Below are 27,371 nucleotides of genomic sequence, written 5' to 3'. Positions count from 1 at the left end.
TGACTCAAATTCTCAGAGAGACTGTAAGGAAGACAGTGTCATCACTGTCAGTCAGGCCATTTAAGATGAAATTTCAAAAGAAGGCTGTCAGCATAATGACTGCCAGGTTCCATTATATCATCCTCAGAGGGCGGATCACACACTACTATGCAGTCTGTGGGTGGTTGACATTCAGGTTTGAAAGGAAGCTGCACAGGGAAGAGGTGAGGTGGGTGTGGGTCCCAAGGGGAGCTGCCTTCCATGACCAGGATCCATCACTACTGATATGCAGATAGTAACTGGGGTAGATCCATCTCATCCTACTCATGGGGACAGTTAGAGGAATCCATGCACACGGTGTGAAAGGGAAGTGGGGAGGTTAGAGCTATAGATTTCAAGTGCCTGTTCATTAATTTGTCATGACAATATTCCTCCCTAGCAACCGGGATTAGGACAGTCTTCTGCGCACTCCAGCACTGAGAAACCTGGCTAACAATCGGAGGCAAGTTATGCAGGGAGGGAATGAGGGCAGGAGCGGTCAGCCCTGGCTGCACATTGCAATCATCGGGCGATTCAGTGCTAAGGCCACACAAAAAGCAAACACATCTGAGCCTTAGCTGAGGTGCAGACACAGTGTTTTAAACATCTCTGCAAGTGCTTCCAGTGAGCAGGCAAACTGAGCGCCCCTTGATTAGAACAAAGGCTGTGACTCCTGGTAAGTATCTAAATGTGTTCAGCAGAGACAAAAATTTTTACTATCACTGTTTATTAAAAATAGGAAACATGCAGTAGGAAGGACATGATTCGGGGGTGAGGAACTAACTTACTATGTTGTATTTATTTTCCTGTGTCTCTACAGACAGGGTTCCCTTTGCTATAGACTGAAACAAGCCTAAAAGGTTAAACGACCAAATTGCTCTCTCCATCCTTGGTCTGTCTTCCGGTTGGTAGACTTTAGGCATCTTTGGCAGGTTTGTGGCTAATTAAACCGCTGCTCTACGCTAACTATTCCTCTCTTGCCATATTCTTTCTAAGGAGGTATTCATACAAGCTGGAATTTCTTTCCCCAGGCTTTAGGAGTGTTCTGGTTTTTTGTTTGTGTCCCCCCCACACACACCACCCCCGCTGGTTACCAAATACGTTGATCAAATAAGCTGGGTTATATCTAGATACTTTCAAACTATTGTTTCTGGAACGAGTACAACACATATCCCCAAGTAAGTGCTACCTGGGATTACTGTGTTCCCCTTGTTTGGCTAGGACAACTGACACCCTAAATCCAGTAGAGAATTCATTGGAGGGCCCAATTATCTGAGAGGAGCTTTTTGATATGTGTCAAATTCCATACAAGAAAAGGCCTTACTTCTATTTTTAAAACCTTGTTTGCAGTGCCCCTGTGGATTTTATATGCCAGTTCTTCGACAGCCGTACCGGATGTTACGGGCCCCTCCGCTCTGCCCTGAAGGAGTGTTGCTGTACCGTAACCACTCTACATTTACTTGTCTAGCCTCAATAATCAGGGGCTAGCAACTCCTGAGAGAGCATAGTGTGCCAGGAACATTTTACCACTACCTCAAGGCTGGAACCCTAAAGTCCCCTTCAAACTAGGCATAGTGCGGAGACTCATCTCTGGCTCAAAATGAAATGAGTCAGTTCTGAGTTTCCCTAAAGCTATAGTCTTACAGGTGGATCAAGAGAATAAAAACTAACACAAACATGTGGGCTGGGTCAACCGGACAGTCATCTTTGCGAATGCCTGTGTTCTCCAGAGACCTAAGCTGTGCAAACAACAATGGGCTACCCTGCCCTGTTACTTCCAACCCAATCAAGCTGAAGCGCTTCCCCTTTCAAGGTCAGAGTTTTGCTTAGAGTAGCACATAAGCCACAGAACTCTGTTAATTAGTTCAATAGGTTGTTTAGTCTCTCTGGCCTCTATTTTTCTATCTGTACAATGGAATAAGATCAGCAACAGCAGCAGCACACTCTCACTATAATACTTGTAAGCGTTAATAACGCAATTTGATGAATGCTTAGCAAAGAACGAGAGTCAAGCTTGTACTAAAAGTAAGAGGCCAGCATAGCATGAGATACCCAGTAAACAATCTCTCTTTCTTGCATACAGAGAGAGAGACAGATAGACAGAAACAAAGACAAAGAGACAGAGGGGGCCCATTATATTTGTTTTCCCCCCTGAAGAACCTCACTGGGCACCCGAAGCTAAAAGGCAGTCACTGAACTCCATGCTTAAGTTTTCAGGTCTTAATTCCTGAACCAAATACACTTTACTACATAATATTGCTCAGCCATGTCTCTTGTCTCTCAAATGGTTATTTTCTCTGGGAGACTGATGGTTAGTGGCGGATGGTCTGACCACAGCTCTACGCCAATGCTCTCATCTTTATAGATGATGCAGCTCCTTGGCCCCTTGGGTGTGTGCCCTTGCTGCCATACTGATATAGCCAATGCTTCAAATGAAAGCATTTATAAGCATACATACCTGCAACTGCACCTCTGTGTTTCTCTGTGTCAAGAAGAGTTTGAATCAAATTTTCTCTAAGTAGATCCCATAGAAAATGTGGGCCTGGGGTGAGGAGGACCAGGCCTGCGCAGCTCTGGGATCTTTGTGTCTACACCAAACTCAGTGCAGTGCCCTGTTTCATCTATCTAAAATTAAACATTTTCAAAATCAATGAATTACTATTAGTTGTACCGATGCTCCCATTCGCCCACTGCTAAAAGCAAACAAAACCCAGAAATGAAATCTCATCACTACGTGAACGTCTCATGTTGCTGCAAATTTATCGTAGGAGCCAAGCACGTTTCTGAAGGTCTCAGCTCACCCAATCAGACAACAGGCTGAGAAGGGGAGGCTTCTCTCAGGTTACACAGAGGACTCCATCTGTTACCCTAGACCTTTCTTAGTAAGTGACGACGTGAGAGGGGATCTGGAAGGCAGTTTGAAAGAGTTTTATTCTACAAATTCTTAGCCCAAAGATTTCGATCTAAAGAGAGGCAGAAGAAGAGGAGAAAAGCCCCAGTGTGGGTGAGAAAGGACGGGTCATGGACTGGCATTCTGCCGGGTGGAGCCACCGTGGGGAAGGACATTGCCTTTCCAGCTAGTGCCTTCAGCTTCTGTAATAAATGCAGCTGAAGGGGCAGTCCCTTCTTGATGCTCCCAACGGCCTTGGTTTTGAACTGCGTCCTCACCAAGGCCATTTCTCATCATGCCAAACCAGCAGAAGAAGATCATCTTCTGCATGGCCGGTGTGTTGAGCTTCCTCTGTGCTCTCGGAGTTGTAACGGCAGTGGGGACACCACTGTGGATTAAAGCCACCATCCTCTGCAAAACGGGGGCTCTGCTTGTCAATGCCTCGGGGGAGGAGCTGAACAAGTTCATGGGCGAGATGCAGTATGGGCTTTTCCACGGAGAAGGCATAAGGCAATGTGGGTTAGGAGCAAGGCCTTTCCGGTTCTCATGTAAGTAACAATTGCGTCTAAATTATTTAATGCGTTCTGAACACTTTTCCGGCAGCAGCAAAGACCTATGTAGAGGATCTCGCCGTGTCTATTGCAGGACCATTCAAACCACTGTGAACCATTTGAAATACCTAGGACTCTTAGCAACTTCTCCCTTGTTTTTTATTTTGTTTTTATTCTTATTAATTTTTCATTCTTGTTATTTTGATTAAGATCACATAGAATTAGTTGTTATGAAGTTAAGCTTTTTGAAAGGATAACCTTTTAAAAGGGCTGACAGGATGACTCAGCATTAAGGATATGAGGCCAAGGCCTGAGTTTGATCCTTGGCACCCGCATGATGAGAACAGAAAACCAAGCTCCCCAAGTCGGCTTCTGATCTCCATTCAGACCATGGAGAGTTCTCTCTCTCTCTCTCTCTCTCTCTCTCTCTCTCTCTCTCTCTCTCTCTCTCTCTCTCTGGCTCTCTGGTTCTCTCTGAATTTTCGAAAATGAAAGCATAACCCTTAAGATTCTTAAGTATTACTAATTATGCAAGACAGCATGGCATCTTTGTTAAATAGAAAGAGTACTTGAGGAATTGGAAACACAGTAAGAAATGATCTTTAAAGATCTTTGTTCTTTAAAAAAGGACCAGTTTACTTGCTTTTCCCTCTGCCCATGACTCTATGCTAGAATCCTTGCTGTTGGTAAATATTCTGTTTTCATATTTAACCAGTTTGGAATTACTTGGCTACAGAATTTTTTAAATGATATACTGGGATAACTGTCAGAGAAATGCATGCCAACCGTACACAAAACGTGCACTGGATTGACCTTCGACTCAGGTAGGGAAGAGGAGAGATCCTGTCGTGATTTTTGCAAAATGGAAGTGTTATCCACAGCATTTATAACATGTTTATCTTGAGACGAGAAATTTCAAACAAATTACCATGAGAATGGGCAACTCATTAAATGAAAATTAATAAGAAGTCATTTGTTGTATCTCTCACTACACACATCCAGAAGTTATTATTATTTCAAAGGGCTGGTTTGGAGCAATCTTATGAAGACACAGTCAGTAAATTACTGCATAAATCACTCTTCAGGAAGGGGGACTCCCAGTTGGGGCATTTAAGATGAATTATTATTTTGCCTGAGTTTCTTTTCTCCTCTAATATAGGTAGAAGGTGAAATTAATTGAATTTATTATTAACATATGCAGTGTCTAATTAAATTTCAGCTCTGGCCCATTTATATTTCTGCAGCATTCCTTATATCTTCCTTCTAAGCAGTCATCTGGCACCAGCCTTCAACTCACATAGGCTACAGAGCGATATGAATTTTCATAGGGCTCCAGAAAAATCCCTAAGAATTAGTCCTCAGCTTTTCAAGAAATTATCATCAACTAGATTTGATGAAGTGGATACAGCTACTCTTCTCTCTGACTGCCTTTAGTTCATTAAGACAAGCGAGCTGTGGGAATGGCGCAGCTTCCCGGGAGATGGGGGTGGGAGGGGAAACAAAGCACAGTCCTCTGTGGTGTGCAACTGCATTAAAAAACAAAAAAGGAGAATCGATGAGTGAGATGATTTCCCCGTGAGTCACCAGCAGCTAAAGCCTGAACAAAGCTCCTCACAAAGGCACTCAGACAAAAGCCGGGAATGACAGGGACTATTCCGGAGGCCTTGTGTTTATGACAGTGAACGAGAGGTAAATGTGACTTCTGCCGAGGTGTGCGTTTCAGAACAGTAACACGAGGTTTTCCTGTCACTTACTGCATACTAGGTACTCCATATGCTTTGTCTTGCTTTCTTTCAGAACCCACAGCTACCCGCGTTCTCCTTGTGGTTCAGCGTATGGTTTTGTGGCTGTCTCTTGTGCTGGCCTTACCTGGGAAGTTATTTTAATCAAATTCTCATTTGCTTGCATTCTGTGAGGGTTGGCACTGTTTCTGGAATACCACAGCCCACCACACAAACTGCATTGGTCTTTTTCCTACTCTGTATATTTCTCCCCAGCATAGTGATGAAGAGCTTACTTTTTTTGTTTTTCCTGTGATGATAGTCCTTTCTATACTGTAGGTTATACATATTCAGTAAACACGAAGTAATACATGGAACTACACATGTTAAAACTTCGTTTATTTTGGTGAATTCCAGAGAAAGATACTAATAATGTAATTTTTTCCTGCCTAAGCAAAAAATAAATAAAAAATAAAATTAAATTTTTTTTCAGTATAACATGAAGGAATGTTAGAAAAACTGTGCAATAAATAACCCTCATGGAATTCTCAAAAAAAGCACACTTTTAATACACTTAAACACACATCCTTCTCACCGTCGAAACTCCCTATCAAGACGCTTTTGAAACACTCTACACTTCTGAAATTCACATTTCCACCCCCATCACAGTGTAGCATATGAGCCACATGATCTCATTCAAGATGCCATCCATACCCAGTCAATGGTGGTTCATCAACTTGCTTAAAAGAAGAGAGCCTTCTGACAGGTTCTCTTTATAGTTCAGTGGAAGTCCTGTTAATGTAAAACAGCAAGCGGCTTTACCCTGGTGTCTCAATAGAAGTTCCCGTGGCCTCCAGAGGCTACAGGGGGATGATTCTGTCCTGCTGTTTCTACAACCCAAATAAAAAATTGAATACAGCTGTTCCCAGAGCATCCCCATTCTCAGCGTTCTTTAGAAAGTTATCGAGCAGACACTGGGATTTAGAGAAGTGTTCCTGTAGAGGAGGTATGGAAACAATGATTTAGCAAGGTATCGGTAACTCCGTGGCCAGTTGTCATGTTCCCTTCAGTTGCTATAGATTCCTATTTCAATTCCATTGGATTTCCACCTGTATTCTGCTTGTCTAGACTTTTTCTTGTACTGGGGATTAACTCTAGGCCTTGCACATGGTCAGCAAATGCTATACCACTGAGCCACAGTCTTGACTTTTTGCTTAAATCATCATTGACCAATAGAGTTACAATGTAAGCCCTACTAGTCACATTAAAACATAAATCAAAAAAAAAAAAAAGGTGAAAGCTACTTAATAATTTTCCTTAACTAGGACATCCAGAATACTACTGTGTAAACAGATAAGCCATATAAAAATCATTGAAATGTTTTATCTTTCTGTTTTTCTTGGGCAGTCTTTGAATTCTAGTGTATGTTTACACAACACAACCAATTAGGACTGGCCACATTTCAAATGCTCATTTTAATGCTACTTCATTGTACAGTATGGATTTAGATGGAGATTTACTCTGAATAAATTGGCTATTGACAAAGCCGATATTTTAAATGACTTTTTGCTTGGCTCTGCTGGCCAAGTCTATATGTGTGATTTTTATGTGCAATGTTTGTGTCACTTTTATAGCATATATGTGTGTGTGAGTGTGTGTGTGTGTGTGTGTGTGTGTGTGTGTGTGTGTGTGTGTTTTAACATGAGAACGAAGAATGAAGAAGAGGAGTTTGGCAACACAGTGATATTTGTTCCTATTAAGCATTGCCTACTGACCATTCTATAATAAGAATCTGTCCTGTTAGCATGCAAAGTTATGCTGGGAAAACTTCTGCCTCATTTATTCAGGCTGATTCTCATCTATCTATGGGTCAGTGGTTCATTTACTAGAGGTCACTAGCATTCCTGCCCAGGCAATGATTTCATTCATTATAATGAGGAAATATTTGCCTTTGAAGGCAACACAACTGGTTGACATAGTTCTTCATTTTACATCACCTGTCAGATTTTAGTGATAATGTTTAAATGCCAAATACAGCCATCAAGACAGAAACTGCCAGTTTTGAGCTCTCTCTCTCTCTGTCTCGCTCTGTCTCTCAGTGTCTCCCCCCTCCCCGTATGTGTTTTATTGGTTTAAAACACTACAGAATATTATCAAAATATGATATTCAGGAATCATAGGAATCAATCATTCCTAGATATACTGATCTGTTCATTGCCAACATAGCTCAATGAGCTGGTAAAAAACACATGGAGGTTTTTTTTTTTTCTGATATGTAAAATAAAGTTTAACTAATCATGCATCCCAGCTTCTAACTTCAGTCGTACTTTGAAAAGGATTTTAATTTGGACCCTGTAACTGAAAATTTGTAAAAGTCTTGACAGCGCCAGTGTACTTCATATTTTAGAAAAGCGGAGACCCTGTACCAAATGAGGTGTATGACCCAAAATGCAGGGTGGATGCTTAAAGTACTGCTGTGAACAGGAAGGTGATTTCTTGAACATATTGTGGTATAAATAGCTGAGACTTGGGGGTCGTTGTGACCATGAATGAGAGTTGGCATTATTCTATCTCTTACAAGTGTGTCTCTTGTCTTCTGCTGGCCCATCCAGGCTCCCTACAGCTCTCTGATGGCTTTCCTGGAAGAGCTGAAGGCTTTAATGTCCTGCTAATGAAACATACATTGCCCCTGGCCCCTCCCTTCCTTTGCACATGGCCTGTAGGGATGCTGGCATGAGGAGATGGGCCTGGGAGAGAAACCTGTGAGGCTTGTCTAAGTCTTCCTGATGGGAGTAAGGAACCATTGTATATTTACCCAGAATGCACAGGCCTCCTGTCTTTTAGTTTGGAGATGCATTTATCTAGACTCATTCACCTATGAAACAGTCCAGCAAATAGAAGCCTTCCTTCTTATCCATTGAAACAATAGTAATTAATGGAACTGATATGTGAGAAGGAACAACCTTCGGTTTCTCTCAGCCAAACAGCTAAGCCTTGTCATTCCTCGACTGTTTTTAACATCTATGTTATATGAATTTGAGCACGCACAGAGAGCTTCATCCCCAGGAGACAGGGGTACATATTGCTCATGAAAGCACCACCCCAGTTTGGGGGCGTCAAGCAGAGTGAAGCACAAAGAGGGGTTCACAACTGTTTAGTGGGTGACTGTTGGAGTCAAACAACCTAGACTGGAGATGAATTTCTGCCCCTGGCTGAGGCTCAGGCTCTTGGCGCTCTGACCATGTGTCCATTTTTTTTTCTTCTATCATAAAATGGAGGCAGAACTGGGTGGTTTCTGAACTTTCCTTTCAACTCGAACGTTCTATGATGAATACAGTGGTCTGTTGGTTTAGATGAGGTCCTTGAGGATTTGAAATTGTCCAGTCTTTCTAGTCTCCATCACTTGATGTATTCCCTGACTGACAGATTTCAGCCACCATTTTTAGAAGTGGTGAGTTCTGTGAGCTTTCCTCTGGCCGTGTTTTATGAAGCGTTCTGAAATGTGCACCGTGTGTCAGAACCCAGGCTCACTTCTCTGTCGAGGAGATCTTTCTTTCCCTTTTTGTCACTCTTTGGACTTTTTATGTTGAAAGCAGCAGGTTGAAGAAGGATCTAGTGAAGAAAGGGATGCTTTGGAGCTTAGCGGCAACGGGCCAGTGGGTCCCTGAGAGCGCCCGTGCTCATCAGCGCCCAAACACCCGAGCCAGTGAAGAGAAGTCGCCGAAGGCTGAGAAGCAGAGGGGCGCGCCTTCATTTCTTCGTTTTTCTCTGCAGATTCCTAGTCTGTCCTCCATGAAAAATCCCCCCCCCCCCGTCTAATTTCTTATACTGAAAACGGCAAGAAATGATTCTTCTGCTTAACATTTCAAAGGTATTCTTTACCCAGAAGAGGTTCTGACTGTTATTCTGTAAGCATTGGGAAGTGTCAGGAAAAGACTTTTTAAAAAACAAACATCTATTTTCCGTCACTGCTCCCTTCTCCCATTTTCTTAACAAAAGACCAGAATGAGCATTACTTAAGAATCAGAATTTCCAGCCTGGTCTACAAAGTGAGTTCCAGGAAAGGCACAAAGCTACACAGAGAAACCCTGTCTCGAAAATCAAAAAAAAAAAAATCAGAATTTCAGCCATGTGGGCTAGTGCATAAAAGTGCTAGGTACCAGCCTTCCCTCCATCTAAGTCATCCCCTACACTGACTGGGGGGCTGTTGTTGTCCCAGAATATCTAGAAGGAAAGAATATGGATGACAAGCTACTGCTTTTGCGGGGAGGGGAAGTTGTTGTTTTGTTTGTTTGTTTGTTTGTTTGTTTGTTTGTTCTTGTGGAAATGGGGGGCAGGACAGTGCTTTAGTATGTAGCCCTGACAGTCCTGGAATTCACTGTGTAGACCAGGCTGGCCTCAAACTCATAGAGACCCACCTGCCTCTGCTTCCTGAGTGAGAGAAATAAAGAAATGATTCACTATGTTTGACTTTTGGAGATATTTTTTAAAAAATGTTTGTTTAGCCGGGCGGTGGTGGCGCACGCCTTTAATCCCAGCACTCGGGAGGCAGAGGCAGGCGGATCTCCGTGAGTTCGAGGCCAGCCTGGGCTACCAAGTGAGTTCCAGAAAAGGCGCAAAGCTACACAAGAGAAACCCTGTCTCGGAAAAAAAAAAAAAAAAAAAAAAAAAAAAAAAAAAAAATGTTTGTTTGTTTTTGAGATAGGTTGTCCTGGAATTCACTATGTAGACCAGGATGGCCTCAAACTCACAGAGATCCGCCTGCCTCTGCTTCCTAAGTGCTGGGATTAAAGGCATGCGCCACTATGCCTGACTTGAAATTCTTGTTCAAACCACAAAAGGAATCAACTTTTTTATATTCTGCATATGAGTGGGATCATGTAGCACTTGTCTTTTGTGCCTGGCTCCTATCAGTTAACATCATCAGGATCCTAAATGGATGCCTGACCAGAATCCTGGTGCATCCCAGAGACCTCGTTTGCTCTTGCAGAAGACCCAGGTGCAGTTTCCTGGCAGCACACAACCTGTGGATCAGGATGTATCTCAGTTAAGCAACCGGAGATAAAATAACACAGTGAGGGTGACTTCATGATCTCCCATTTCTCTGCTTTTCTTGTTAACTTCTGAAAATGACTTTATCTTCTCCAAGATCTTTCAGACATCTCAGAAGGAAAAAAAAAATGTGAGTTCAGCGCCCATTCATTGAGTACCTCAGAGGTGTTAAGTATTTTCTAGGTATTATCTTCAGTACTTACATGATAGGTGCTGTTGTTACTGGGGAGACCTGGGGTTTCCTGTTGGTTTCTTAGTTTTCCTATGCAAGAAAGAGTTTATCAACTGACTCAGAAGAAGGCTCAAGGACAGATGCTTCTTTTTTGTGGGGGCACGGTGGGCATTGTCTAATGTTTCTATATTATTGACAGAACACTGCAGTAAAATATTTAAGTATATTACCAATGGCTACCATGTCTAAAAATTACGGTAGTGCCTATTTAGTGTAGTGGATATGTTTCTTTTCTTTTCTTTCTTTTTCTTTTTCCCCAGGTTTTCTCTGTGTAGTCCAGGTTGTTCTGGAACTCACTCTCTAGCCCAGGCTGGTCTTGAACTCACAGAGATCCATCTGCCTCTGCCTCCCCTCTGCTAGGATTATGGGTGTGTACTACTACCACCACTGGGCTGGCTATGTGTCTTAAAGAGTGATTGATATAGCCAGAACAGCGCAACATGGGATTCAGTACAGTTAGTTCTTATTGAATAAATAATGTACTAAAGTCGGTGAAAGGAAACATGTATTTTTTTCTTTTCTTCATTATAAACCCAGATTTCACATTTAAGGTTGGTTTTATGAGAACTTTAGGGGAAAACAACAGGGCAAGCAAGGTGTCAATCTTGGCACTTACCAGGAGGAAAGGGAGAGAGGAAAAAAGGAAAGGTTATGGCTTCCAGAGAGCAGGCGGGTTCAGCATCGGAGATCAGCAAGCCCCGGACGGTGGAAAGTGCAAGGGGAGCTTCATAGGAGACCGAGAAAGGCCAGCGTGCCAGCGGAAGCATGCACATGTGTCTGGCTGCTATCTGAAAGAAAAAGAGATAGAAAAGAGAAAGGGAAACACTGCTCACATCTGGAGGGAGAAGTACAGTATCTCATTAAGGAGCTAATTAGTCCTCTCTTCTCCTTAGCATATCTTCAGGAGAATCAGATTTCCTAGGGAAGTCAGACTCCTGACCAGGACTAGGAAGCTCTGCTTCCTTACAGGAGGAGATAGCAGTATGTAATGGACTTACCTCTGGAGAAGGGCAGAATGCCACAGCTCTACTGAGAGCCAGAGTCACTATTTTTGGCCTGGAAGAAACAGCTTTCACTGAGTGGGCCTCAACAAAGTCCAGACACTTTCCCTTTCTCATATGTGATTTAAATCCTAATCAGGGCTTCTCTTTCTAGGTCCTCAGAGAAACAGGAGGTGGTGTTCAAAGTTTACTGGGAGGGAGGATGTCTGTCCTCAAAGTCCAATGTCTGTCTAGCTAACTGCTATTACCATGTCAGTTCTCTTGGTCAAATGTGGAGTGCTGAGATATCACAGAAAGTTCCCCAAATCATCTAAGGAGCTAGGATGTAGCAGACCTGGATTCCAGTTCATGTGCAGATGATGAGTAAGACTCTCATCATTTTTTAATAAGAGCAACATCAAAGAAATACAGGGAGCTGCCTTTTTGTTTTTTGTTTTTGTTTTTGGTTGATGGGTTTGGTTTTGGTTCTTTTGGCCTTAGTTACCATTTTTTTCTGTGCTGCTGCGGGGTTTGAACTGTGCTGCCATCCACATCTCTCAGCATCTTTTTTAAGGTGATGTTGAAACTTCACAAGAACTTATTCTTAAATTCATTCCTTGCTTTAATTCAATCTCTAAATATCCAAACACTGGTTTTTGACCTTTAGCACATAAAATAGTTGATCTTGCTTGATAACTGGAGATTGAGCAGATCACATGCTTCAGCCGAAGCTTTGAGCTATGAATTACACTTTCATGTCCACAGTGTAGGTTTAAGGCAAAGGCATCTGAGGACACTGTTTAGCTAACTGAAGTTTTTATGGTCTGGCTACTAACTCATCGCTGTGACTAAAGCAATGGCTGCCCTACAGCAATTAGCAAAATGGGAGACTTCCCTGAGTCAACAGTTTCACAATGGAGCCAGTTATCAGCACCCAACTCATGTTAACAACTAGGGGCAACAAGACAGAGCATCAGTTAAAGTCTCGTGTTCAGTCTCATGTTCGTTTGCACTCCCACCAACAGTGGAAGAGTGTTCCCCTTGCTCCACATCCACTTTGGAAAACAGTATGGCAGTTTCTCAAGACCCAGTGATACCACTCTTAGGCATATACCCAAGGAATGCTCAATCACACCACAAGGGCACATGCTCAACTATGTTTATAGCAGCATTATTTGTAATAGCCAGAACCTGGAAACAACCTAGATGCTCCTCAACTGAAGAATGGATAAAGAAAATGTGGTACATAAACACAATGAAGTACTACTCAGCAGTGAAAGACAATGACATCATGAAATTTGCAGGCAAATGGATGGAACTAAAAAATATCCTGAGTGAGGTAACCCAGACTTAGAAAGACAAACATGGTATATATTCACTCATTAGTGGATACTAGATGTAAAGCAAAGGATAACCAGACTACAACTCACAGCTCCAGAGAAGCTAGCTAACAAGGAGGACCCTAAGAGGGACACATAGATAGCCCAGAACGGAAAGGGGAGGGGAAATAGATGAGATCTCCATAAGTAAACTGGGAATGAGGAAGGCAACAGAGGATAGGGGATGGGGGATGAGAACATAAGGGAACGGGATGGTTGAGCTAGATAGAATAGGGACAGAGTGGGAGAGCAATGAAAGAGATACCATAATAGAGGGAGATATTATGGGGATAGGGAGAAACTGAGTGCTAGGGAAATTCCCAGGAATCCACAAGGATGACTCCAGCTTATACCACTAGCAATAGTGGAGAGGGTGCCTGAACTGGCCTACCCCAGTAATCAGATCGGTACCCTAACTGTTATCATAGAGCCTTCATCCAGTAATTGATGGAAACAGATGCAGAGATCCACAGCCAAGCACCAGGCCAAGCTCCAGGAGTCCAGTAGAAGAGAGAGAAGAGGGATTCTATGAGTAAGGGGCATCAAGATCACGATGGGGAAACCTACAGAGACAACCAAACCAAGCTATGGGAACTCATGAACTTTAGATCAACAGCTGTGGAGCCTCCATGGGACTGTACTGGGCCCATTGCATAAACAATAGAGTTGTGTAGCTTGATCTCCTTAAAGGGCCCCCTGGCAGTAGGATCAGGATCCACTCCTGGTGCATGAGGTGGCTTTTTGGAGCCCACTACCTATGGTGGGACACCTTGCACAGCCTTAACGCAGGAGGAGGGGCTTGGGCTTGCCTCAACTGAATGTACCAGGCTCTGCTGACTCCCCTCCATGGGAGGCCTTACCTTGTCAGAGGAGAGAATGAGGGGTAGGTTGGGTGGGGGGAGAAGGCTAGCGGGGAGGGGAGGAGAGAAGAAAGGGGGAATCTGTGGATGGTATGTAAAATGAAAAAAAAAAAGTCTTATGTTCTTCGGACACAGGGTCTCACTATGTAGCCCTGGCTGTGCTGGAATTCACTATAGCTGGTCTTGAACTCACTGAAATCTGCCTGCCTCTGCCTCACGAGCGCTGGGATTAAAGGTGTGCACTCATTGCTAAGTAAAAATCCCCTGGTAATGAGTGACTCCACCAATGCAATAAGTCAGATGAGGTCAAATTAATAAGTCCAGGTTTAATCTGATCAAAACATTCCCAGGGGGGTGGGAGGTGTCCCGGGGAAGAGGAGAAACCACAAGGGAAAACCATGTGGCAAGTCTATAGGCCAGGTCTTAAATACCTGTAGGCATGGTCTTTGAGCAGCTCTAGGGAAGGAGCCGACCCTTGGCAGGCTTTCTGAGGGGCAGAGCCTGGAATGGAAGGAATGATTCCCAGCACCCATCAATTGGCTTAAAGTCTCATTGTTTTAAGTGAAATAAACAAAAATTCATTTTACCTTAGAAATTCTGTATTTTGTAAAGCTATAATCATATTTTAGAAAAAACTCATATATACTTTACTAGGGCTTCTTGGAAATTTTATGCATACTTCCTTTTAGCTGAAGAAATTTTTGTGTGATGCTGGACCCTGGATACATCGGTAGCTAATATAATTACACAATTCCAGCATTTTTGCAGATGATGAATCATAAAGAAGTTTAGTTTAAAACAATTTTTTGGTACATACATAATTTTATCATTTATTAATGATTAAAGCAAATTTGCATAATAGTAAGATGGGTGTGGTCATTTCTTTCTACAAAGAAAAGTAAATCTTGGCTGAATCTAATACATCAGGACACAGAGCATTTCCAACATTTTTCAAAGTCGATGGATATTTTGATTTTATGATTGTCAGTGCTGAGATTGCTGCTCTGCAGACACATGGATTACAAAATGGAAGAAGGATGCTTCTGGCCATCCCAGGAAACGGTTGGCAACTCAATCCAAATCCAAGCCAAAATGTAGTTAACCAACATTTTTGAAACTCAGGTCAGCAACTCAAACAGCAGTTTTTAAAATCAAACATTCTAACACAATACACTCCAGAGACAAATTAATTTGATACTTACAGGCTGAGAGATGATGGCAGGAGAATACTAAAAAGCCTTTCTTTTCCGTGAGTAAACCATTATGTGTTTACTAGAGCAGACAAACCTTGCATGGACCGAGAAAACACTGCCATTTGTAACGTACGATAGTCTGGACTGAGCCCAGGTGTTCCGAGCAGTGTACACTGTCATTGCGCAGTGTGACAGCAAAGTGTGCTGGTGTGTCATCAGAACCAAAACTGAAACCAAAGTCATGCCATGCAACATGGAGTTCCACCCGAAACACCTCAGATCCATTACACGCTTGATTTTGAATTAATTTCTACCCATTCAGAAGCTCCTTACTGGGGCCAGATCTTTTAAACCACCAACCTTCAGTCCTGTGACCCCATACTCAGAGGAGGGGCACCAAACAATCGAAAACTTTGCTTCTCATAGATGTGCAGCTAAGAACCCAGGCTAGGCGTGGTAGGTGGGACACACTTTCATAGCAGGTATGATGGAATTGACTAAGCAAACGTACTACCCGGTAGACTAATTTATTCAGGGGTGGTGTTCTGCTCCATCTCAGCATGACATCACGGTGGCAAAGTCATTCTTAGAAGTTATTGTTCCAGCGTGATCATACCCCTGTGGATTCAGAGCAGCTACCTGGGTTCTGTTATCAGAGACACACATGTGCCAAAGCAGCTGTCCTCTGTAAGCCACCATGGGTGACTAAGACTCACTGGCGGGCTGCCTGTGAGTAGGCTTGAGCCAGGTCGATTCACTTCAGCTGAGAAAGAGTCAGGCGAGGTGCTGGAAAAATCATTTTTAAATTGTTCTGTCGTATCACCGGGTCTCCTCCTTTTAAGTGCAAGGTCGTGGATTTCATTCTGTCTGACCACATAGACATCAGGGGCTTGGCTCAGTACCTGGCTGTGAGCCTGTGGGTGATACTAAAGAAGGTGAATGCATGGAGCTTATGTCATGGAAATCTCTTTTACCAGATTTTCATAATGACTGACTGCCTGACGGGCTGGGGGAAAGTCAGATCAAGAGCATGTCTGTAAAAAGAAAGAAATTTCTCCTCCTCTTATTCTCTTTCAAGAAAATGAATAGCGGAACACCATGAAGCAAAATGGGTCTTTAAAAATAAAGATCTTTTATGCAGAGAAAGACAAGTTGAGAAGAAAGGCAGAACCTCTGATACTACCTCTGAGGCTTTAATCTGAGCAGAAGTTGCTTGTCATTGCTGACATGATTATCAGAGGCCATCTCTGTCCTGAGTCCCACAGATGGCATTATCTGCATTTCACATCTGGCGGATGAGGGGAAGGGGGCTGACAAGACCAAAGCTATTAGATCAGTGGTCCATGAACCTGGTTGCAGCTTAGGATCACCTGGGGAGTCTTTAAAACAACTGATGCCACCAAGGCTCCATCCCGGGACTATTGGATCTGGCTCTGTGGGGCGGAGGCTGCAGTGTTGGGTGGGTTTCACAGCCCCCAGGTGACTGTAACATACTGTCAAGGTTGAGGGCTTACTGGAGTGATGGTAGTTAGGACAGGTGGCAGCAAGTGAGGCCAAGAGGTCAAAACTTAGTTCACAGGAGAGTGAGAAGCAGTAGTTAGCGTTTAGCTTTTCTGGTCAAAAGCAAGCTAGGATCCTTGGCTTTCAGTCATTAAACTGTACATGTCCTTGAACAATCTGGTGGATGAATCTCCAGTGAGAAACGTAGTGCACTTGCCTCTCTGTCCCAGAGACAGTCTTTCTTCGCACATCTGCCCACCAGCTACAGGTCCAGCTGCTTGGGCCAAAGAGCCAGCTCTGCCTCTGACAGAATGGCTACTGGCTGCTCACCCCACCTGTCTGTGTCAATGAAGTCACCTAATTTGCAGAACTTGGCAGAAGATCTGAGACATGTTCTCTAACCACTGGAGCAGAAACAAAGCTACCATTTGATCCATATCTGCCTGTCTTCTATGCAAATCCTCTGGTCCTTCCAAAGAGCCTCACAGGGGTCCCCTTTAGCAGTATGTTATCAATCTGAAGATCATTTGAGACATCACAGAGTGTCCAGAAACTTGCACACAGGAAGCAGCAGAAACAAGAATGGAAGCAGTATTATCAGATGACGAGGGAGTGTGTGACAGGCATCAGATAAGTAATGAGAAAGCCAAAATTCCAGCATTTTAAAAATAGTAATAGCCACCCACCTGGTGACGAAAAAGGAAAAAAAAAAATCTGAACTACAAAATGAAAAGTTTGTCTTAATTCATTTCATATAATCCAGGGATGAGACTGGGAGGGGGCGTTCTTTGGTCCCAGTGTAAGACACAAAATCTGATCACCTGGAGACCAAATGGCCCTGCCAATCCCAGTGGTTGGTCCTCAGCCTAGAGAATGCAGATACTCTGCACTGCGTGATCACATCCCTCTCTCGTCAGCGCTACAACCCTCCTGCTGTTCTCATCAGGTTAAAGACATATTTAGGCAATTACTCCACATTTCCAAAGAGCTTCTACATAAACGATCTCATTCGTATTTCTCATAAGCTCTGGGACATTTCTTCCTTCTTTTCTTTTTGCCTTTCCTTTGACACATAATAGTACATATTCATGGGGGCACACTCTGATGCCTCAATACGTGAGTATTGTATAGTGATCAAATCTGGGTAAAGAGATACATTCAAAACCTTCTCTTTGATATTTTGAAATATGCAACGCAATTTTGCTACCTAGAGTCACCCTACTGTGTAACAGAGCATATTTCTCCCGCCTAATTGGAACTCCACGCCTGTTGACCAATCTCCCCCTAGCCCAGCCTCTGCTAACCACTATTCAGTTTTCCGGTTCTGTGAGATTGCTGTTTCACTATCCACAGTCACAGATAAGGGAGCTGAGATGTTTAGAGATCTCATCTACAATAAAGGTAACACTTCATTCATCCCAAATCTTCATAACCCTAAAAGCACTGCTCAGCTCAAGCTGACATCCCCTCTCAGTTAACGCCTGTCTATTCATAACCACCCCAGCAGCATCACCATCAGCTTTTGCTTTGGTGATTCATTATCTTTCAGTCCTTTGTTACTCCTGGGCAGTGCTGTATAATACATAAACTCAGGTTAAATTAACTAAGTCCTGTTTTTGAGACTACTAGAATAAGAGACATGACAGACTAGAATCAGTAACAGATAAAGGGATAATGAAGTCTCTGAGTAAAACGGAACAAAAAATTCCAGCAGCTAGAACTAAAATAAATTTTGAAGCAATTGAAATGGAAGTCATACATTTGGGGGTATCAAATAAAACATGGATTAATGACAAGCAATAAAGGAACATATTTAGCATTTAGTAAAAACAAATGCTTTGCATCTCTTTTTTTTTATTTGATCTATTGAAAATAGCATGACTTTACCTGTAGGATAAAAATTTCAAGTTAGAGAGATATGTACCATTAACTTCTCTCTCTCCAAAAGTCTCCTTGCTGCCTATATGTGCCTTAGCATTCTGCTGGAGTCTGAAGTTGTGAAAACCATCAGAAAGGATACTTGCTCAATTACAGAATCTATCAGAAGTCTTTTTAATCAATCACTTTGTTGGTCAGAATGAGCTAAGCTGTGTTTCAATAATAAATAAATCCAAACACTGTAGGTTTGAAAAACCAAGTGTATTTCTTGATCATAGTACATAGCTCTTTGTAGGTCAGCTGTAGATTCACTACAGGTCACAGCTGCTATATGGAATTTTGGCAGTTGACGGTTGTAACAGAGAAAGTATTCTAGAGACCATCACACTAGCAATTAGATTCTCTGACCTGGAACTCAAAGATGCCATTTTCACACTTGAATTACTTTGGCCAAGGCATGGTGCACAGCCACACCAAGCTCCCAAAGGGCCAACATGTGCACTCTACCTAGGAATTCAAATTGATGAAGCAGTGCAGCTATCAATGTCTTAATAAAAGTAGTCACTATCACAATTATTGTATTTGTTCAGAAAGCTCAATGAAGGAGACTTACTCTGTATGAGGACAAGGTAGAGAAAGCAGGTAAGTTCTCAAGGGTCAGTTGTATTTCATTAACTGTAAGTAGGGACTTTCCAAGTAAAGAAACAGCAGGGCTTCCTGAGGCCAAAGGGAAGGAGTTGTGTGGTAAGTGGGAAGAGGAAGATGAGGCTGGGGTGGTGGGGACCAGGATATGACAGACCTTGCTTGCTATCCTGAGGCAGTTCACTTGGGCTTGTAGGCAATACGAAGCCACTAAAAAAAATTAAAGCATGTGACAGGGCGGATGACAGATGAGAAGAATAAAAGAAAGGCTGAGGCCGGAGGCCAGCAGGAGACGTGCAACACCACAAATTGGCTAAAGAGGAATGCAAAGAAAGGGTCACACTTCCTAAATCCTCTACCAAAAAGCAACAGGGTAAATGATATAATACACTAGAATTCCTACAAAGTTCTGGAAAGTTGTTGCAGGTTGATGAGATGAGAAGGGCAGAAGGAGAAATTGTAGACGAAGATGAAGCAGGAGTTGGTCCTGCTTCATCTGATGGTTCACCTGTGGAGCACAAACAAAAGACACCTATCTGTTAAATAAGCCTTGAGTTGGAGAGTGACCTGGAGTAGAAGCAGAGAAGGGAGAAGGTGCCGGTGGGAGGCAGCAGTTGGGAGCACAGATGAGGATGGAATTCTCAGGGAGGAATGAATGAGCTACAAAGACACATGTTCTGGAAAAGAGTGATGTACATGAGGGAGAGAGATGAGAGAAGGGTGACTGAGGTGCAAGGGACTGGCTGAGGGAAGCCTAGGGAGGAAAGACCTTCATGTAAATGGTTCATAGGCCTAAACACTACAGGGATGGCTGCAGACAAACTTTTCTGTGGGCCGCCAGCTCACAAAAAAATGACACGGAGACTTATTACTAATTTTCAAAGCTCAGCCTATAGCTTAGGCTTGTCCCACTAGCTCTTATAACTTAAATTAACCCATTTCTATTCATCTACATGTTGCCATGTGACTCGTGGCTTTTACCTCTCCTCCTGCATGTCTTGCTTCCTCTGTATCCAGCTAGCAACTCTGCCTTTCTTCTTCCATGGGGCTTCTCTGTCCCCAAAAGTCCCACATGACATCTTCCTGCCTAGCTATTGGCCATTCATCTCTTTATTAAACCAATCACAGCGACACCTCCTCACACAGTATAAAGGGATAGTCTGCAATGGATGGCAAGTGAGAAAATGTGAATATGGTTCCTGGAGAGTCACACCCAGAAAGACACAGGGTCTTTTGTAACGAAACCATGGTGGAGTGAAGAAGGCAGGTCATTGCAGGAGTTGAAATGGAAACTAGAAGAAAGGATCCTGGCATAAGGACTAGGTAGAATGGGGGAGATTGAGATTAGGAAATAGTAGATTCCCTTAGGTCAGGCTAGGGTGTGTGTCTGTGTGTCTGTGTGTCTGTATGTGTGTGGGGAAGGGGGGGTAGATAGAAGGACAAAGCAAAAGGCTGAAGATGGTGGGAGAGGTAGACCAGAGGAGGTGGAAATGGTCCAAGAGCACAGAGAAAGGGCTTCATCCTGCAAAGGAGAACTCCTTTCACAAAGGACAAAGGGAGGCTTTTGCTAGACTGTGGAGAAATGATGGTGTCTTCTACTACACTGACAAAACACCATGACCAAGGAACCTTATAAAAGAAGGCTTTTAACTGGGGTTTCTGGTTCTAGAGGGTTAGAGTCCATAACTATCACAGCAGGGAACATGGCAGCAGGCAGGCAGGCATGGTGCTGGAACAGTAGCTCAGAGTTTATATCTGATCTGCAAGCATGAGGCAGAGAGAGAGAGCTAAGTGGGAAGGGCATGGGCTTTTGAAACCTCAAAGCCCACCCCTAGTGACACACCTCCTCTAACAAGGCCACACCTCCTAATCCTTCCCAACAGTTCCACCAATGTGGGAACAAGCATTCAAACATAAGTCTGTGGGGGCCATTCTCATTCAAGCCACTAAATATAGGTATGTGACATAAGGACTGAAAACATGAAGGAAATTCTATTATCTCTACTTCGTCTGAGCAATGACGATTACTACAATGATTACTAGACTCTAATGAACCCCTTGTAACCCAGATACATAAGTCCATAAGAAATGGAAGGGTGGAGCGACAGGTGCCTAAGAATATGGGGTACTAGATGTGTTAATGCAGGCCTGTAAATCCCAGGATTTGGGAGGCTGAGTAAGATGATTTTGAGTTCAAGACTAGTCTGAGTTACTCAATAGGTTCGGGGTTAGCCTACATTGAATACAGATCATGTCTCAAATAAATAAATAAATACGAAGTCAGGTGGGACCCCCTGACAGGGACAGGAGCAGGGAGAGCTGCAAAGGCATTTACAGGTTTGTCTGCAGAGAGGAGAGAGGCCTGAAGTGTCTCCATCTTGGCAGGAGACAGAGGCCAAGGAGCACAGCCCCTGTGAAATGATTTCATGAGAGCAGATTTCCGACTGAGTGCTTCCCTGTGCTGTGTTTGCACTGTGAGTCACTAACTGACGACTCACTCAGCTCTGTTTCATAACAGCAGGCTGCCGGAACAAGGGTGCGACAGCCTTTCTTTGCATGTCAGCTCTGCAGCCTGGAGTTTCTTCCTCACCCTCTCTTTTCTGGTACTTAGATGCCATCGTTCTGCTGTCTGTCGGACGGGTGAACCCAATGACCGGTGTCTAGTCACCATTTCAGGTCTATCCATGCTACTGTGTGCAGCAGTCGTCTGCTTCTTTTTGTTGTTGACTTGGAGTGTATTATACGCACATGCACACCTTGCTTAGCCATCTGCCCATTGATGCTATTTAATTGACGAGTATGAATGAAGACATGCAAACACCTGCGTACAGGTTTGGGTGAAGTGTGTTTTTGTGTTCTCTGAGGTAAGTTCCTAAGAATCGGAATGGTGTGCATTGGTAATCTAAGTCCAGCTAGGTTCTGGAACAGCCAGGTACAGCCATGTGCAGACAAGCAAAAATAACCTTGGCCCCAAACTGTACCGTGTACAAAAACCTCAAAATAGACACCAAGGAGTCCGGGAAATGGCTCAGTCGGTAAAGCGCTTTCCATGCAAGTGTGAGGACCTGGCTCTCATCTCCAGAATCCATGCTAACAAATAATGACTAAATAAACTCGATGTGGTAGGCTTAGTTTATAATCCCAGGGCTAGAGAAGGTGAGACAATCAGATCCAGGGGCCAGCTGGCAAACCCACTGATATGTAAAAGTTTCCTCCCACATTGAAATATTCCATCCTTCAGGGAAGCTCCTTAAGCAGGAAGGTAGACACTCAAACGAGCTTCAGGAAGTCCCTGAAATTGACCACATTCACTAGGCCCCTCCTTACCAGGGTGAGCAATGAAAGCAGCAAAGAAGACTCTGAGACCAGCCCAGCTGCCTGGGAGAATTTAGAGCAGAGCCACATGGAAAGGACAGTCCAACCCATGATCTGCCTGCAGGCTGTGCAGGGTGCTCCAGGTTTTCCAGCTTTTGTGGGCTGTCACCCATGCAGGGTGGGCTTTAATGATGCAGCTGCCTTTGAGTCAATATCTGTTCCTGTTAAGTAATGCCTCACCCATATTCTTGTGAGTAACCCCAATAAAACTCATTGGTCCAACTCCTTGGTTGGACTTTGGTGGTCACCATACTTTAGTCTTATTGAGGTGAGTAGACGTGTGTGCTGTGTTTCCCCCCCAAAACGGTTTGGTCACACAACACCCCCTATCATAATTTCAGAGCCTTAAACTAATGCAGAGACCTGCTGCAAAATACAAACTAAGTGGGCAGTGCCTGAGGAATAATACCCAAGGTTGTTCTGTCTACACACACACACACACACACACACACACACACACACACACATACACACTACAAATTTCAAAGAAAGAAACATCAGAAAATATTTGTGACCTTTCATTTGTCAAAGACTTCTTAGATTTGACATCTAAACCCTGATACATAAAAGAAGAAAATTGATAAACTGGACTTCATAAAAATAACAACCATTCCTCAAAGACACAGAGACATGCCCCAAACATGAAGAAAATATTTGATTTTCTTGTCTGATAAAGAGCTTGTATGCAGCATGCATAAAGCTGATTCAAAACTCAATTACAAGCCACCTAATGAAAAACGTACAAAAAGTATGAAGAGACACATCACCAAAACCAACGCAGACATCCAAAACAAGCTCATCAAGCATGGTCTACCTCATCAGTCATTTGGGAAATGCTGATTAAAACAGTGAGATTGCCTCCACATCTATTAAATGGCTACAGTTTTTAAAACCCTGCTGAAAAATTGTGGGACAACAAGGCCCTTGCATTACCGGTGGGAAAGCAGATGGCCCCTACAGTTCAGAGAGCATTTGACTTCCTCTTCTAGAGTTATACCTGCAGAAGCTGAGACGTCACAATGAGAGAATGGGGGAAGGTTTGGGAAGGATGGAACATCCTACATCTTGATTGTGGTGGCAGTTGTACAAACTGAATACCTTTGTTAAATCTTGCAGAGGTTTGGCAAGACGGCTCAGTGGGTCAAGGAACTTGCTGCACAGGCCTTGGAGACCTGAGCTTGATTCCGGGAACCCACAGGAGAGAAGATCCAGCTCAACACAGCTATGCTCTGACCTCCACACACATGCTGTGGCATGCACACAACAACAAACAATAATAATATAAAATTTTAAAAACTTACAGAATCAAAAAGGGATACATTTCCCCCCATGTTAATTTCAATATTATCCAAAAACTAAAGGGTGTGGAGAGTGGCCACAAAGGCAAGGTATGTCACTGTGAGTTTCGGTAAATTAATTCTCTGTGCCCAGGTCATTTTACTCTACACATATGGCAAAATAATATTTCCCTCCTATTTTTGTAAGAACTGAATATGCTGGGCCAGCTTTTGTGGGTAAAGGAGCTTGCTGCCAAGGCTAAGGATTTAAATTCAGTGCCTGTGACCCACGTTGTGGAGGAGGAGAGCCGGGGCTGGTGAAAAACCCAGTCTCTGATCAGCGACACAGACTAGTCCGAGGCTGAAACCGGGAACAGGCCATGAAATATTGTATCACTTTAATGACATTGGGCAGTGTGTGTCTAGAAAGTAGTTTTGTGTGGTCTCTGTTCTTTTCGAGTTAGTATTACCCTACAGTGAAAGGATTCAAATATTTAGATCTGTGGAGGAGGAGCCATCCTTAACCCAACAAGGCACCCTTGGCCTCCAGAAATCTCTCAGCTGTTAACAAGTGAATGGGAGTCATTTGTTAAAACAGGCAGCTAGAGTCAACTCTCAAAAACTGTTCTCTGCTTTCACACACACACACACACACACACACACACACACACACACACACACACTAAAGAAGAGTAAATACGTTAGTGTTTGCACTATCTGGTAGCATAGCAAATGGGACATGATGGTCGGTTTTTGTTCTTACTGCTCCTAAATTACTCCGTGGAAATGTTTGGCAATCGTGAATAGGATGCTTAGAGGATGGGATATTATTATCCAAACATGGGGGATCTGATAAAATGTAAGTCTTCTGCACCCTACTGGGTGGTTTTTGTCAGATCCAAAAGGAACTCAAATGGCTATCCATGGTGCCTATTAGCATACCAAAGCTTCTGCTTAGCTTCCAGCTCAGTACCTGTGGCTCCTCTGGGCTCTCCTAACCCCATCCCTACCTAAACCTCTCCAGCTCTCTTCCCTTCCTCCAGTTTCTAATTCCTATATAACCCTACCATGTGGGCCATACACTCTCTCGGTTCTTGGCTCTCCACCCCCTCCTCTCTTGGCCCCTTTCCTTGCCCATCTCTCTTCCTCTCTCACTCTCCCCATCTCCTCCTGTCACGGCCCAGTTCAGTATACTGATCATGCTTAGGCTGCTCCTTTCTCTCCCAGCTCTGGACTGTTCCAGTTGTCTGCCTGAGCTCTCCCTCATATCTAGAATAAAAACCTTCTCCTTAACCACAGCCTGGAGTGGTCATGTCCTCATTTCATTCTGTTTTCTCACAGGATGGGACTATTAAAAGTTCTTCATGGTCGTGTATTTTTGCTTCTTGCTTTTCCTCTCTGAGGCTAATCAGAGCAACTTCTTTCTGCGTTTGTTTCAAGTCATTGTTACCTTACATTTTTGAAGAGGATTAACCCACCTCCGCTATCCACTCAATGAGGCTGCCAGAGAGGTGAATGGAAGCTGGCTTTTAATAACTGCTGGTCAAAACCAAATCAACAGCTGGCCAAAGCAAGTGTGGGAATACCAGGGTGGGCTGCTTGAATTGTCTCCACAATTAGAATCTCCAGAGGGCAGGTTATTGTAGCACAAGACCATTTTTCCCCCTTAGAAGTCTGAGACTTCCATACCCCAGGGAGGCGGGGCGGAGTGGACTACTGGGATGCTGACATGAGGCGCCCTCCAGCTATGAACTTCATCACACACATTGCCATTACACTAATTATAAACCTGGGACACAGTATATAGACTCAGTGCCGTGTGTGTGTGTGTGTGTGTGTGTGTGTGTGTGTGTGTGTGTGTGTGTGTACAGGTGCAAGTAACTGTGCTAATGCTGAAGCCAAAGGAGGAAGCCTTCCTCTTCACTTTCCACTGCATTCCTTTAAGACAGGGTCTCTCCTGGCTTGGTGGGACACGCCTTTAATCCTAGCATTCTAGAGGGAGAGGCAGGTGGATCTCTGAGTGTGAGGCCATCCTGGTCTACAGAGTGAGGTCCAGGTCCAGGTCCAGACCAGCCAGGGATACATAGTGAGACGCTGTTGGAATAAAACTACAAAAGAAAAAAAGAAAGAGAGAGAGAGAGAGAGAGAGAGAGAGAGAGAGAGAGAGAGAGAGAGAAAGAAAGAAAGAAAGAAAGAAAGAAAGAAAGAAAGAAAGAAAGAAAGAAAGAAAAAGAAAGAAGTTAAGAAGATGCAGCATCTCCCTCTCTGAAGGGGAAGCTCATGACTTTTACTAGGTTGGCTGGCTGGTCAGTGATTCCTGGGGCCCACCCCACTCTGCCTTTCAATGCTTGGTACACCCTGCTTTTATTTGGGTGCTAGGGACTTGAACCCAGGCCCTCATGCTTGCAGAGCAAGTGCTCGTACTCACTGAGGTATCTCCCCAGCCCCTCGTGCCTCAGTTTTTAATAATATACCTCTCTCACCTGTGTAGAGAATTCAGTCAGGAGGGCAGAGTACTTAAACAATCATCATAAACACATCCCTCTGCACATCTCGCGCCGCCCCCCCCCCATCTCCCCCTCCGCAGTGGCAGGATAATGGATAATGCACGTTTCTCTCTATGTGATTTGTTTCTTTCCACATTTTGATGATAATTCCACATCTGTTCCTATAGAATTGCTCTGATCTCTGTGAAAGTCCATTGTATGGGATTGTATGCACTATTGTTAGACATACAAGCTCCTTCCAAGCTTTGGCTATCACCAAAGATTCAGCAATGACTATATTTATAATACTTCCCAGGACTCATACCCAAATATGCCTAATAGAAGCTCCTGTAAATAAGGAAAGTTACTGAGCTAAAGAGAATGGACATTTTAGTGCTTTAGAGATATTACCCAGTATCAAGGAGGTTTCTCTACGTTTTACTCCCAAAAGAAGTACACAAGAGGCTCCCTTTCCCTATACCCTGACTAACACGAGTCACTGCTAAATGTTTCAGACTTAGCAGATGCAGTTTTTAATCATAAGACAATAAAGGACAACTAAGCACCTAGCGGTGGTGGCACACGCCTTTAATCCCAGCACTCGGGACGCAGAGCCAGGCGGATCTCTGTGGCCAGCCTGGCTCTACAGAGCAAGATCCAGGACAGGCACCAAAACTACACAGAGAAACCCTGACTCAAAAAACCAAAAAAAAAAAAAAAAAAAAAAAAAAAGGACAATTAAGCTATAAGATGTAGTTACTCTGAAGGGCATTGAGGAAATAACTCTACCTCTTAAAAAGGGATTAACACCTGTGTAAAGGGAGACAATCATAGTGAACACCTTTGAAAACAAGCAATTGAATCTGCTTGCTCCCTTGCCGGTTGTCTGTGTACTCTCATTAGGTTCCAGGCTCTGTGGAAGACACCTGGGTCTTTCTCCGTCTTGTTTTATGGCTCTACCTCCAGCTCCCAGAGCAATGGCTGAAGCATAGTAGATGCTCACTGAATAAGTGAAGCATTGGTTAGATGCTTGGGAAACCAAACCGTGTTGATCTGAGCTTCCCTTTGTTGTCCAGATTTGCTGAAGGCGAGCGTGCTGACAGAACACTGATAGCTGACATCTGTAAGGCTTTTCATCTCCTGAGCAGACAAGGAGAAGTTGCCCTGAATACAAAATCTAGAAATAGATTTGGCATGTTTGCTAAATGGAAAAATATTTCTTGTAGTACCAGAAATAATTTTTCCACAGCCTCATGCTACAACAAAATATTGAACTGAAAATTCCCAATTCTCTACTGTTGTTGTGGCCTAGAAATTAATTTTTGTATTATAACAAA

General features: G+C 43.5%; 1 protein-coding gene across 3 annotated transcripts in view; it reads left to right on the top strand.

Moving 5' to 3' along the window:
• Positions 1–3,203: 3,203 nt before the first annotated feature.
• The window catches only part of Clrn1 (clarin 1), a 38,150-nt gene continuing 13,982 nt past the window's right edge, over positions 3,204–27,371 (top strand). For 2 of the 3 annotated variants that reach the window (XM_028882139.2, XM_028882138.2), the window contains exon 1: positions 3,204–3,456. In XM_028882139.2, the coding sequence (XP_028737972.1) occupies positions 3,204–3,456 (253 nt within the window). Of the gene's footprint in view, positions 3,461–11,097; positions 11,113–18,861; positions 18,897–27,371 lie in introns of all 3 variants that reach the window. The other variant, XM_028882137.2, reaches the window with a different exon arrangement.

The sequence above is a fragment of the Peromyscus leucopus genome, chromosome 6, assembly GCF_004664715.2.
Source record: "Peromyscus leucopus breed LL Stock chromosome 6, UCI_PerLeu_2.1, whole genome shotgun sequence".
Classification (NCBI taxonomy): Eukaryota; Metazoa; Chordata; class Mammalia; order Rodentia; family Cricetidae; genus Peromyscus; species Peromyscus leucopus.
This window is presented reverse-complemented; position numbering and strand designations above follow the sequence as displayed.